At 46.4% G+C, this 14,838-nt stretch overlaps 1 protein-coding gene across 13 annotated transcripts in view; it reads right to left on the bottom strand.

Annotated features, from left to right (window-relative positions):
- Nucleotides 1-14,838, bottom strand: part of MID2 (midline 2) — a 465,133-nt gene that overhangs the window by 152,673 nt on the left and 297,622 nt on the right. For all 13 annotated transcript variants that reach the window (XR_010590405.1, XR_010590406.1, XM_065557200.1 and 10 more), the window contains one exon: nt 165-313. Coding sequence is in view for 11 of the 13 variants with exons in the window: in XM_065557200.1 (XP_065413272.1) it covers nt 165-313 (149 nt within the window). In the remaining 2 variants the exon portion in view is untranslated. The remainder of the gene's footprint in view (nt 1-164; nt 314-14,838) is intronic.

Here is a 14,838-nt window from a genome sequence, read left to right as displayed (position 1 = left end):
GAGGGAAAAATCTCACAGGATAAATGAGCTTCCAAGGGATAAGGGTCTGTGCTCAGAACTGCTGAGACAGCTATTTTTTCTACCACTCAAAAAAATCACATGCACCATTTTCCCCTGGGGATTCAAACCCGAGTTAGCTGGCCGGTAACATCTAGCAAGCCCACCTCTCGGCCACGTTCCTGGCAGTCTGCAGGAACCGTGCATGGTCGTTCTCTTTCAGGATATGTTCCGCTTGATTGATAAGGACTGTGGAGCGCTCCAGGCACTGCCGACAGTTAGCTACCTGCTGGGCCAGCTTCCTCAGCTTCATAACCTTGGAGAGAGGAGCAGAGGGGAAACAAAAAACAGAAAACAGCACTTGAAGGAGATCAGCAAGGAGGCCTGGGAATTGGGCTTATTAATCAACTGGCTAAAGCTGCCTTGTTCAGGACAAGGCTGACGGAGAGGCTGCCCTGATGGCTTATCCTCTGCAGCGCCCTGTGAGCACATCAAAGGCATTGCTTTAAAACCAAAGGAGAAAGCACTGGTCCTAGCAGAGGAAGCTTCTCAATGGAAGTCAGCAGGAGTAAAACTCTGCCAGAGCCTTGTGCTCCGGCCCCTCCCAGCCAAACAGCTTGTTGTGGAAAAGAGAGTTAAGAAGCATTTAAAGGTGCACTCTCTGTGTTCATTTAGATTACAGAACAGACAGACTGAAACCCTGGGAAAAAGGCTCTTGGTTGCTCTAAAGGTTTGTGTGATCAAAAGTGATGCAGCTGCTCTTCACTTTCCACATTTTCAAACTCTGAGGGTTTAAATCTCACCTCATTCCCTTTACTTTAGCACAAAAAAATAAGACATTCATGTAACCCCTTTTCGAGTTGGCCCTAGTTTAGGGACGAATCTCTTCTTTGAAAGCAGGTCAGAACAGTACAAGGAAACTTCACACTTCTCTAGAGTGGCTCAGTCAGTGCACAGCTCAGACTTGCACTCAGAAAGCATTACAGTTTCAGCCACAAATAGTTTTATAACTGCAACCAGGGGGTGAGATGTGGCAATAACATGGGATGGGGAAGCAAGCTGTGACACCTGGAATCAGATGCAAACTCAACCAGCTGTAAACATGATCAGATTTGAGCATGCACAAAGAATGACAGACATCTCAAAAGCAGTCAGCCCCACTCTGCACCAAGCTGCATTTGGATATCAGGAAGCCCATTTCTAAGTGGCAGGATAACAATTAACTTGTCACCATTCCCTGCTTCAAAGTCTTTGCTGCATTTTGGAAGTCATACTGTGCCCTAGCCAAAGTTCAAATCAGAAGAAATTCAGTACTTTCAGGGAAAAATTTCCAACAATTCAGCTTTTTCGGCAGGGAATTCCTTAAGTGTGTTTATTGGCTGTTTAAGAATACACGTGATAAACCAAAAATTCACAGCACTGATATTTGAAGTTCTGTGGTATCATCTCTCTGATCTTTTTTCGGCAAAGCATGGTGACAAAACTGAGGGCAGCTCGTGACAGTGGAGTTTGCAATGAAACCAGAATGAACAGTGTTTCTTATGGGGTCAAATCCCGAAGTCCATACTAAGGGAAATGTCATATTGAAGTGCTCAGAACACCTCAGGACTGTGCTCGGGTGAGGGCCTCCTAGGCAATTATGTTGAGATCTGAAACTTTAGAGCCTACAAGTTCACTCAGTCCTACTTCTTGTTCACCCAATTACTCAAACAAACAAGTTTGTTTACTTTTACAGGAGATAATGCTGCCCGCTTCTTTATTTACAATGTCACTAGAAAGTGAGAATAGGCATTCACATGGCACTGTTGTAGCCGGCATTGCAAGGTATTTACATGCCAGATATGCTAAACATTCGTATGCCCCTTCATGCTTTGGCCTACATTCCAGAGGACATGCTTCCGTGCTGATGATGCTCGTTAGAAAAATAACACATAATGAAATTTGTGACTCAACTCCTTGCGAGATAATTGCATGTCTCCTGGTCTGTTCTACCCGCATTCTCCCATATATTTCATGTTATATAGGGTTACCATATTTCAACAATCAAAAAAGAGGACGGGAGGAGCCCCGCCCTAGCCCCGCCCCCGTCCTGTCCTAGCCCCGCCCCTGCCCCTTCCACTCCCTCCCACTTCCTGCCCCCTCAGAACCCCCAACCCTCCCCCCCACTCCTTGTCCCCTGACTGCCCCCCAGGACTCCACCCCCTCCCTAAGCCTCCCTGCCTCTTGTCCCCTGACTGCCCCCTCCTGAGACCTTCCCCACATCCTAACTGGCCCCCTAGGACTCTACCCCCTACCTGTCCCCTGACTGCCCCAACCCTTATCCACACCCCCACCCCCTGACAGCCCCCCCAGAACTCCTGACCCATCTAAACCCCTCTGCTCCCTGTCCCCCCCCCCTCCTGGGACCCCTGCTCCTAACTGCCCTCCAGAACCCCACCCCCTACCTAAGCCTCCCTGTTCCTTATCCCCTAACTGCCCCTTCCTAAGACCCCTCTCCCTAACTGCCCCCCAGGACCCTACCTCCTACCTGTACCCTGACTGCCCAAAACCTTATCCACCCTCCCCCAGAAAGCCCGGCCCGAACTCCCGACCCCCCCCCCCGCTCCTTGTCCCCTGACTGCCCCCTCCTGGGACCCCTGCTCCTAACTGCCCTCCAGAACCCCACCCCCTACCTAAGCCTCCCTGTTCCTTGTCCCCTAACTGCCCCCTCCTGAGACCCCCCCCCACCTGTACCCTGACTGCCCTAAACCTTACACCCCCAACCCCCAGACAGCCCCCCCCGAACTCCCTGACCCATCCAACCCTCCCCCCTGCTCCCTGTCTCTTGACTACCCCCCCCCCGAGAACCTCCCTGCCGCTTCTCTGGCCCCCGGCCCCCTTACTGTGCTGCAGAGCAGCGCGCTCGACAGCGGGGGAGGGGAGCAGGCTCGGAGCTCCAGACAAACAGCGATCTGTGAATGCAGGGAGGGAGGGGGAGGGAGAGAGAGGAGGGGAGTGGTGTCAAGTTTCAGGAGAGAGGAGGGGGGAAGTGCAGGAAGGGCTCTGGCTCTGGCTGTCGGAGCCCGGGCTGCTCTGTAAGCCGCGCGCACGCTCTGTATGGGGGGGGAGGAGGGGAAGTCCGGACATTGACAAATTCCCCCCGGACGCTATTTTTAACTCAAAAAAGCCAGACATGTCCGGGGGAATCCGGACGAATGGTAACCCTAATGTTATAGCAGTCTCGGATGATGACCCAGCCCATGTTGTTCGTTTTAAGAAGACTTTCACTACAAATCTCACAAAACGCAAAAAAGGTACCAATGTGAGATTTCTAAAGATAGCTACAGCACTTGACCTAAGTTTTAAGAATCTGAAGTGCCTTTCAAAATCTGAGAGGGACGAGGTGTAGAGTATGCTTTCAGAAGTCTTAAAAGAACAACACTCCAATGCGGAAACTACAGAACCCAAACTACCAAAAAAGAAAATTGACCTTCTGCTGGTGGCATATGACTCAGATAATGAAAATGAACATGCGTCAGTCCACACTGCTTTGGATTGTTATCGAGTAGAACCCATCATCAGCATGGATGCATCTCCTCTGGAATGGTGGTTGAGGCATGAAGGGACATATGAATCTTTAGAGCATATGGCATGTACATATCTTGCAACGCCAGCTACAACAGTGCCATGCGAACGCCTGTTCTCACTTTCAGGTGACATTGTGGACAAGAAGTGGGCAGCATTATCTCCTGTAAATGTAAATAAACTTGTTTGCTTGAGCGATTGGCTGAACAAGAAGTAGGACTGAGTGGGCTTATAAACTCAAAAGTTTTACATTGTTTTATTTTTGAATGCAGTTATTTTTTGTACATAATTCTACATTTGTAAGTTCAACTTTCATGGTAAAGAGATTGCACTATAGTACTTGTATTAGGTGAACTGAAAAATGCTATTTCTTTTGTTTTTTACAATGCAAATATTTGTAATAAAAATAAATATAAAGTGAGCACTGTACCCTTTGTATTCTGTGCTGTAATTGAAATCAATATATTTGAAAATGTAGAAAACATCAAAAAAATTTAAATAAATGGTATTCTATTATTGTTTATTAGTGCGATTAATCGCAGTTAATTTTTTTAATCCCTTGACAGCCCTAGTTTAAACTTCTGAATGGTTCCAAGGTATTACCTCATTTACAGAACATAAGAATGGCCATACTGGGTTAGACCAATGGTCCATCTTGCCCAGTGTCCTGTCTTCTGACAGTGACAATGCCACATGCTTCAGAGGGAATGAACAGAATAGGGCAATTATTGGGTGATCCATCCCCTGTCATCCACTTCCAGCTTCTGGCAAACAGAGAACACTACTGAATCTGGAGACCTGAATCAAGATAGCAAGGACCTTGCAGCCGAAGAAAAGGTCACCCTTACCAAGCTCAGATAAACACAGCGCCCTGAGTGCAGATGTCACCTGTGCATCCACCTGTACCCGAGGATCTAACCCGACACCCAGACTGTGAACCTGTTGGACAAGTGGCAGATGCAGATATCGTCTTGCCATCTCTTCCAGTTGTTTCCCCCAACCTACCAACAGCCCCCTTAATCTCATCTCACCCTGCCCACTGGCCTTCATCCCAGCACCAACCTCATTCAGACAATGAGCAAGTCACCTCCTTGCATCAACAACAGCCGATGAGATGGAGTGCCATCAGCATAGTGGAAGCACTGTAAACTCCCCAGCTGGCCAGAGGGCCTCATATGCACAGTGACCAGATGGGGTGAGAGGATGGACTCAGAGACATCCCGTCCGAGAGAGCCCATGGGTTAAACAAGCCATCACTCGAAACAACCTTCAGGGACCTGTCAAAGAGATAGGAATGGGGCCACTCCACAGTGCCCCTGCCATGCCTAGGCCTGAGGCTAGACTGAGTTGGGTGAGGGAAATCTTAGCTAGAACTGCCCGGCACAACCCTCTCAGCTCCCTGTACTAACAAGGGGGAAGGCGGACTGAGGTGTGGCAGCCTCCTCAATTAGAACTGGTTGGAGAATGGATTGCTGCACCTCTGGCAAAAAATGTCAATGAAATTTTCTCGTATTCTTGTATATTTACAATTTTTTTGGCAGAAATTAAAAAGCCAAAATATTTCTGATTTTGGCCAAAATATTTCATTTTTTCATCAAAACATCAATGGTTTTGGACAGCAGACTCTTTTTCTGAAAATTTTCATTTAATCCAAAACTAAACGTTTCCTTAAAAAACAGTTTAGAAAGAATATTTTCACCAAGCCCTACTGTCAATGACAAACAATGGCTTCTCCAGCAGGGCTGTGCTATAGCCTCCTTCGGGATAACTGGCCCTAACTAGCTGAAAAGTGGCCTCGGCAATCCTCACCAGAAGGGGGCCAGCACTTCCCCACAGGTTTTCACCTGCCAGGAGGGGTAAGGGCCTAGCTGGGACACTGTCACCTGGAACTCCCACATCACTCCACAACCACAGTGCGCAACCCCAGTGGAACACAAGCAGACAAAACTCAGTTCTGGTCCCCTTCAGATGTTGCCCTGCCAGCCCAGAGGCTGATAGGTCAGTCCAGAGCTGAGTGACAGCATCCACGAAGACTTACTGTGAGAAAATTCAGCTTGGTACCTGAGCGGAGACATTCCCAATTAACTGACTATTAGGACAGGCAGGAGTCAATTTTATATAATATTGACAAATATCGAGATTGATTTTTAAGATTTTTATCAATTTAAATTTTCTCATCTGTGTGAAATTATAGGTTTTAAGCATCTTTTTAATTTTTATCAATTTTAATTTTCACAGTTGCTGGACATGAAGGATGGGTGCAACAATAACTGAATGCGAATGTTAAGATTCAAAAAGTTAAAGCTTTATAAACTGTTAAAAAAAGGTCATCAACATCTCAGGTCAAAATATACAAAGTAAACATCTTTAAATCAACAAATCAGACCTGTTTTTACTATTCATTTGTAAGAACCAAATTACAAGCCTAATTCAAAAGACTAAAACACTGGATTTTGCCTGTTAAAGTCTTCAGTTCCAACAGCTACAAAGTTTGAGCAAAAATAAATAAATAAAAATTAAGAAATTTCAGGATTTTTGTTACAGGTACTGGAATGCATAATTATTTGTTAGAAGCAGCAGATGAGATTTTTGAAAGCCCTCAAAATTTAAGCATATGTCTTTATTGTAGAACAAAACGTTGAGCGGCCCAAGTTGGTCTTCGTAGAGGCACATGCAACATTTGTCTTGAACTTTTCTGAAAGGACAATGATCTTTCCACAGACGCCAACGTTAGTGGCATTGCAAGTACACATAATGCCACACTAGATATGACAGGCAATGACTGGGTTTCACTTTTCCTGTATTCAAGTGCCGTTATGCTGTCATCACAGGGCACTTCACGCTCCATGTACAAGTTAAAATCATGCCTCCACTCTTCTGCCTTTTAAGGGAAAACACCCAGAATATTTCCATGGGCTGCTAACATTGTGTGACATCTTAGCCTTGACAAATGGATCAAGTACTTTAGAGTTAGCAAAAGAGATCCCAATCCACAAGATCCAATATGCCATCAGGGACATTGTGAGGTATGGTTGCCTTCAGTTTGCTTTGAAATGCTGATATGGAAGAATTGCCTTTTGGAGCCCATTGACTTGAGTTCCATTTCTTTTAAGGCATTATCTACATCAGCGGCAACTTATAAACTGCAGTTAAGCAGCATATCAATGTGATGTATCACGATGCATTTATTTCCATTTGGAAATGAACCCCGTAGATTTTCCCCAAAAACACACACACACAAAAAAGATAACTTGTAAGACATTCTCATTGGTTTCCATCCGGCATAACTTCATTGTCTTGAAGCGACTGCATCCTCTTCTTTAATGAGAAAGTCTGTCACGCTGTCCCAGTGCGCATGAAAGAATTTTGCTGCCTTGAGCCAGGAAATCCAGCACAATGGAACAACACAAGGGGACACATGCACCCCGATGGGGTCACGTTGTTGCTTGCACAGACTTTAAAAAGTGCTCACCTTTGCCTGTTGGCATATTTAAATATCACTGGAAAATGTACCACACATTCGTTGCCAGAATGGAACTCATTGTTTTGATTGCATGATCAATGGCTACTTACAAAAGATGAGGAACAAATGGAATGCGCAGCAATGTGAATACAGAATGTGGATGCAGATCTTTCAAGTCCTTTACTAACCATTGCATGCGCCTTACAGAGTCACTGTTAATGGACACAGTTTTCCCACATTTAGCTGTACTCTCACAACACATCTTGAATCCAAATTGAAATGACTCCCATGCTGCACTGAAGAACAGACAATTTTACTAGAACAGTATTTATTGATTTATTTTTGTCACTGCAGAACACCGCAAGCACGTTAACTGCTGGCTGTCCAGCAAACTCTGGGGTTTCATCAAGTACTAAAGAGAATTTCTCACCACTCAAAAGATCCTTAATTGCAGCTTAGTGTGAGCAAAAGCTTCAGGCAGATATTTGTGTTCCAGATGCTGACACAATGGCGAAGTGTATACTGCCGGTGCATGCTTGTGAAGCAGAGCTAATGAAAAGCTCGAAGCACAGCCAGCATTGATTGGAATCACCTTAAAGCACGTCACACGTACCAGACGATGTGGAAATCTGCAGCTTCTTCTTTCATTTTTCCCATTCTTCCCATCCAGGCTTCTATCAAAAGTTGAGTTCCCTTTGCTTGACTTTCTTTTAATTTCAAATGACACTGTTCAAATGCTCAGCACTACAATTTGCCAGCACGGTTAATCTTCAGCTGCAGCACTGCTTGGTGGCCTCTGTAGCCCTTTGTCACATGATCGCTGCTGCTCCTGTCGAGTGCCATGGCCTGGCTGCATAGCCAACTTCACCAAGGAAGTGTCTGGTTCCTGCAGGACCGTGATATGGCGGATGAGCGCCTCGCTGCACGGGAGGCTACTCTGCTGCTGAGCAGTTCAGGGGTGGCAGGGTGCCCCTTGCTCTCCTGGCAGGTGAATGAGCAAGCAGAGTCTGGTGACAGCAGAGCTGCAGGAGCATCCCTGCATAGCCAAGGTGCCAACTGCAATGGGGCTACAAGAGACTCCCTATGTGGTCAAGGGGCCCAGGAACCAGATCCTTGTGGGTGCTAGGGGCAGGGGAGGCTCTGCTTACTGGGCAGAGCAGAGATTCCCCCTCCCCCTCCCACCACCACATTCTACCCTGGCATTGTTCACACCCTGGTACCTCCCCATTCCATTATCATCAATGGATATTTTTTATCAATTTCCATGTGTGAGCTGAAATCAATATTTACTGGTGATTAACAACAGAAATTGAATCTTTCCAAGCCTGCTGATTATCCACGTCCCAGAAGGCGCCCGCTGCTCAGGACTTCGCCGGCCCTGTGGTACATGTGAAGGAAGCTGTCTTTGCTGCCCGCAAAGCTGAGGCTAAGACATTGAGTATTCTCTATACTACAGTCCCACAAACACGGCATCGTACTTGTGCCACTGGCATACTATCTCACTTCCTCTGTCATAGACCATCCATAAGCCAGTGCAGGTGGGAGAGAGCCACTGTGTCGATAGGAAGGGACAGAAGATCACTAAGGCCCATCAGGGAAACGACAGAGTGATATGTTGGCTGAACGGCATTCTCCTGCAGAACCCTCTGGAAACACATCAGTTCTAATGATCTATGCGGGGAGGATAATCAAGTAGGCCCCAGCGCCAATGGGAAAGGTGCACCCTGACTTTCAGCCACAAGAGGAAATACACCAGATACAACTCCAAAACACAAGCCAGAGCCAGCATAGGCAGCCGTATATTCTGAGCCATACAGCACCCAGGACAGTTCCAACGTACTGTTACCCAGAACAGTAACTCTGATGTCATGAAATGAGACACCACTTTGTCTCTCTAAAATCCTCACACTAACTCGGTTATGATGACACTGCAAACAATGCATGGGAGGAGGTGATTTGGGGAGGAAGGTGTGACGAACTGGGCCTGTTCTTACTGTGGTCTGTGAATGCTGACAGGGGAGTGGGGCTAGGATAGTCTGCCCGAAGGCGAATACCTGAGCGTGTAACATGAGAACCCAGGAAGGGGTTGGAGGCCAGGTGACACCTTGGCCCGGGAAACTGAACAAAGGCTGTGGGAGGGGTCGCTGAAGGCAGAGTTTTGGAAGCTGGGTGGTGAGATGGTGGGGAGGCAGAGATTGCTCTGACCTCCCAAGGGGGGCTGGGATGCCCTGGGACCCCAAGATGGACCTAACTGAGGGGGTCCCTGTTGTCTGTGCCTGCAAGACCTGTCTTGGACTGTATTCCTGTCATCCAAATAAACCTTCTGCTTTACTGGCTGGCTGAGAGTCATGGTGAATCGCAGGAAGCCGGGGGTGCAGGGCCCTGAGTTCCCCAATACTCCGTGACACTCTGCTGTGCTCTGGCTTTTAGGTAATATTTACATGCACAAGATCTCCCCTGCCCCACCCAAATGAAATTTTGTGAGGGCAATTTTGATGACTGTGTTTGAGAATATTGCTCTACTGATCAAGTCACCTGCCACCCAAGCATGTGCACCCCTGGGTTGCAACCCATTCTGGGGTGTTTTCGCCACTTTTTTTCCAATTAGTTAAATTTTGAAACTAAAGTTGAAATGTTTTCTTTCAAAATGAACCATTTTGATTTTTTCTAATTACTTTTCCCCATTTTTTCCCTAGCCGAAATCAACCCGAATTCACAGTTAGTTTTGGTGTCATGAAAAATGCATTTTTCAGTGAATTTACTATTGGTTGGAAAAACAACGCCCATCTCTAGTCCTGAGGTCTGTGCTATCGGGGCTCCCAGGGAGAGCTGGGTGGAAGTCCTAGCAATCTTTCTGCACAAACCACATCCCTAATTTTAAAATGGAGCCTTGAAATTTTTAGCGCAACTTCAAGAAAGCCCAACAGACCAGACGTGAATAGGTATGGGTCACATTCAGCAGAGGGAAGTAAACCAGGGAAAGTACCATGTATGGGACAAAGGAGAAATGAACAATAACATGTGGAGTCAAGGCAGTGATACTGGACTGCCCATCAACTCAAATGGTGACACGGCCATTAGCAAAGCCCCTGTGGTGGGCACACGTTGGGCAGGCAGCAGGTATTACCCTCCTGACTAGTACCATGCAACTGGTGCTGCGACTGCAGGAGTCAAGTGTTAGTTCTACTGACAAGGCCAAGGGCTGAAGCAGCAGCAGCACTGGGCAGATCCTGCTGAGAATTTACAATGACAGCTGCTGGATTTTTAAATAATTAAGAAGACAAACCCACTTATCAAATCACAGGTGTTCAGGAGAGCAGGCTGAGGGAGAGAGAGAGTTGAAAAGAAAATCCAGGCCTGCACCTTTAAGAACTATTGTTAGGAGTGTTACTGATAATGATGTAGTATTCAGGCATGTATATTTTCCTGAGATAGAATTTTGAGTCTTGTTTGCCCATTTGACTTTTGCTATTTTTATATTCTTATTAATATGTGTGAACAAAGATATTGTGTGTTACATCTGCCCACAAGCAGATGGGGGGAAAAGAGATAAGAGATAGAGCTAAAGAGTTGCTGGGTAGAGTGGGAGTGTAATATACAAGTGTGCACTCAAAGGACATAAGACCGAGATAAGGTCAAGCAACCAGTTAGGAGGGGTCAGGGGATGGGTGGGGGGAGGTATAAAAAACACTAAAAGCCAAAGAAAAAATGCCTGGCCCTGATTAAAGCACCACCTCACTCCTTACCCCTCCCATGGGCTACAAAAAAGGTGGCACTGAAGCCCCCAGACGCAAGACCCTCCAAAACAGAACATGACCACAAATTGTAAGGGGTGGGACCAAGGGCGTGCACTACAGGTATAATTATACCTGCTAAGGAAGGGGAAACTGGGACACTGGGAAAAAAGCTTTACTGGCATGCAGAGCTATGGATATGCTTGCTTGAATAACCCAAATAAACATCACACTGCCTGCACTTTGGACTTCTAGTCTTCTTCTTTCTGTCTGCATGACAAGAACCAGGGAGGGGTGAAGGAAAGCCCCTAACAGCTATAATCAACATGTAACTCCAACCCCTTTCCCAATGGGGAAGCAGGGCTGGAATTCCAGAAGCGCTCAGCATGGTGCTCCTCCGTATTGCCAGTGTCAAGAGCTAAAGTCGTGACTGTTCCCAACTCTGAACTCCCCTGCCCATGGAGGATTCAGCAGAAGGTTTGGACAACTGATGATTTTGTGTTTGCTCCTTGCTGATGAGTGAAATGCAGGTAGCTGCACGGTGCTGGGACTCTGCCTCGCTCATTTCCCAAGTCCAAGATGTCCCACGAAAAGAATCATGTCCCATCACTTAATTATTCAGCCAGGCTAAGGTTGTTATGATAAACAATATGAGACTGAAGGGCTGAAAGCTGAACCAATGGGGACATTGAAATCAGTCCCATGTGAGCAATGCCATTGACCAGTCAGATCCTTAAAGCTAAGCACGCACTGAAGTGCTTTGCTGGGTCAGCATTTAAAAGAGCAGCAAACCAAGTAATATGTATAATAATTGTGTGACAGTGTACCCCATAAGGCTTTATGGGGAGGGGGTGCTTATAAATGTATGTATGACATAACTGGAATATGTTTTATGCTGCCTGTGCCATGTAACATATCTCCGTAAGGGTTGTGATCTACTATATCTATTCATCCTATTTGTACGTATATATCATTTTCTACTCAAGCTTAAGAATATGGGCTGTATGCTTGCCTGATTTCTAAGTAAGCTTTGTGAGGCATTTGGTCAGCTTCTTTAGGAAGGAATTTGCCAGGTTAAGTACCTGATCAGGAGACACTTAGGGAACAATGCATCTTGGAATGCTCCAATCCACATGAGAAGTCTTCCTGGAGACATGCAAGATGCCATGTGGACAATGCAAAGACTGAGTCATGCAGGGGCATGTGACTTGCCCAGGTGACTCCAAAACTCCATCTTGGAGCTGGGCTTTGCAGAGGAGGGAGGTCTCCACCCACAAGAGAGAGTCTACTTAAACCTGTGGGAGACCCCTCCATTTTGTCTTCAGCTGGCTAAAGAAGGAGCCTCTCCACCCCCCCCAGGATACTTGAAGGAGACTGAAACAAAGGACAGTAACTACAGGGGGTGTGAGTGATTGCTGGACCCAGGCTAAAAGGAGATTAGCCTGTAGAAGGGAGCATTCTGGAACTGGTGAGGAAAGTATCTGTATTCAGTTTGTTTAGGCATAGATCTGCGCATTTTGTTTTATTTTGCTTGTGACTTACTTTGTTCTGTCTGTTACTACTTTGAACCACTTAAATCCTACTGTCTGTATTTAATAAAATCACTTTTTATTTAGTAATTTACTCAGAGTATGTATTAATACCTGGGGAAGCAAACAACTGTGCATATCTCTCTATCAGTGTTATAGAGGGCGAACAATTTATGAGTTTGCCCTGCATAAGCTTTATACAGGGCAAAACGGATTTATCTGGGTTTAGACCCCATTGGGAGTTGGGCATTTGAGTGCTAAAGACAAGCGCGCTACTGCGAGCTGTTTTCAGGTAAACTTGCAGCTTTGGGACAGGAGATTCAGACCCTGGATCTGTGTGTGGAGCCAAACAGGAGTGTCTGGCTCAGCAAGACAGGGTGCTGGAGTCCTGAGCTGGCAGGGAAAACAGAAGCAGGGGTAGTCTTTGCACATCGGGTGGCAGCTCCCAAGGGGGTTTCTGTGATCCAACCCGTCACAAATTGTTATAACTATTTTTATGATGTAAAGTTACTGAGTGAGAAATGGTAGCACTAAGGGCTAGTCTACACTGGCAAGGTTAAAGCGCTGCCGCAGCAGCACTTTAACATGGCTTGTGTGGTTGTGGCAGAGCGCTAGGAGAGAGCTCTCCCAGCGCTCTAATAAAACCACCTCCATGAGGGGCATAGCTCCCAGTGCTGGGGCACTGTCTACACTGGTGCTTTACAGCGCTGAAACTTGCTGCGCTCAGGGGGGTGTTTTTTCACCCCCCTGAGCAAGCAAGTTGCAGAGCTGTAAAGCGCCAGTGTAGACAAGCCCTAAATGTTCATTCCCAATGATGCTAAAAATATGCCCAAGATGATAGGTATATGACTATTACTGAGGGACAAGGTTTCCTTACCTGAAACTAGGGAATGGTCAATAAGCAGAAGAAAGGCTTGAACATGTGACTGGGCAGGAAACGTTTCTGCAAGGGCATTTGCTATTATAAGGAAACATTTGGAAGAGCAAGAGCGTTATTTAAGGGTGCAATGAATGCATGAAAGATAAATCACTTTAAGCAACCCTGACACTTGTTTGTTTTCAGTAAAATTGCTCTGGGTGTAGACTGAGGGGAAGCAATATGCTTAATGTTTTCAGAAAGCTTTTGCCCAAGTTGCCCATGATGGATTATTGCATAAAGTCTCTGACTAGGAATGAGGTCATAAGTTATGACTTCACTAAGCGTTCTGTGCCGCTTCTCTCGGGGCCCCCAGGGCTGAGAAACCCTGTTGCCATCTGCCTCCAGCATGAGGGAGTGGGGCCTGTGCCCGCTGGGTGTTAGTGCCCGACTGCCACCAGCCTGTCAGTCCCCCAAGCACTCTCCTCTGGGTTATGCCAGCCCTGCCTTCGCCCTCCAGGTTGACAACAGATGCACCCAACCCCCGAGTCCCCTGTGGTGTCCAGCTCCTGATCACTGGGTATTCAAGAAAACCCAGATCCGCTGTTCCCAAAGGACAGTGCACCCCAGTTTACCAGTTCTACCTCAGATACAGGTCAGTGGTCTCTCACAGCACTTGAATTCAGCTACAGTAAAACAAAAGGAAATGAATTTAAAAAAGAGCAGAGATTCAAACAGAAACAAGTGTGAGTGATGGAAACAAATGGTCACATACAAAACTAAATAATAAAATGTGAACTAGGGTGTCATTAATAGTCATTCTCCTATCTAATTAAGCAGATTCTCACCCCAAACTTTATTCTTTTGCAGCATTTGCTGGCCCCGAGGAGCAAGTGGTCCACAAGCTAGTATAGTTCCACCTACAGAGGATGCAGAACGGGAAATCATTGATTGTTCTGCACTCATTACTGTTGAAAACCCCAACACCTAAGAAGCTTCTGTACTTCAACATTCAGAAAGAGAGTGAGAAACTCTACAGATGCTCACTTATGATGTTCCAATTCCTTTGCTCTTAGTACATAGATGGGTTTGGTGGTCTATTATTGTTTTTGCCTGACAGTTCCCCCTGGAGACTCCAAGTTTATTAAGAAGTAGTTTATTTCAATATAGTAAGAGTGGGTTACTAATGTAAATTGCACAGCAATGTAAGGTTGTTTTTAAATTATTGTTGTATTCTGACATGGCCATACCTGCTTGTTGGACAATAACATTGTCAGCTTTACAATGTTTACTATGACCTGAGGAAAAGGAGCTTGCATATTTGAGTTGTTGGAGAAAGGAGTCTTGCCAACGATGGCAAGAACTTTCACCCAGGGAGAGTGTAACCCCTAGGCCTCTGGGTCCCTGTGTGCTGGTAGCTCAGGGAGGGGCACTGTCCTTGGGAGGAAGAGGCCAAGGGCAGACTCAGAGTTTTCTGGGCAGCCCAGAGGGAGAGAAGAGACGCTGTTTAGAACAGGGGCCTTGTTGGCACAAGGAGGGTGGCAAGGCCCCCGCTCTGGGGAGGTGCAGTGCCTGAGAGAAAGGAGGGGGCAGAGTCAAATGACTGACAAGGGAAAGCCAGGGAAGAAGAGCTAGCCTGCCCAAGTGCCTAATAGGAGCCCTGGAAAGGAGAGAAGTCAGTCTGGAGGAGCTGGA

Source organism: Chrysemys picta, chromosome 9 (genome assembly GCF_011386835.1).
Source record: "Chrysemys picta bellii isolate R12L10 chromosome 9, ASM1138683v2, whole genome shotgun sequence".
NCBI classification, from domain to species: Eukaryota; Metazoa; Chordata; order Testudines; family Emydidae; genus Chrysemys; species Chrysemys picta.
The sequence above is the reverse complement of the archived record's forward strand: the minus strand, read 5'-3'. Positions and strand labels throughout refer to the sequence as shown.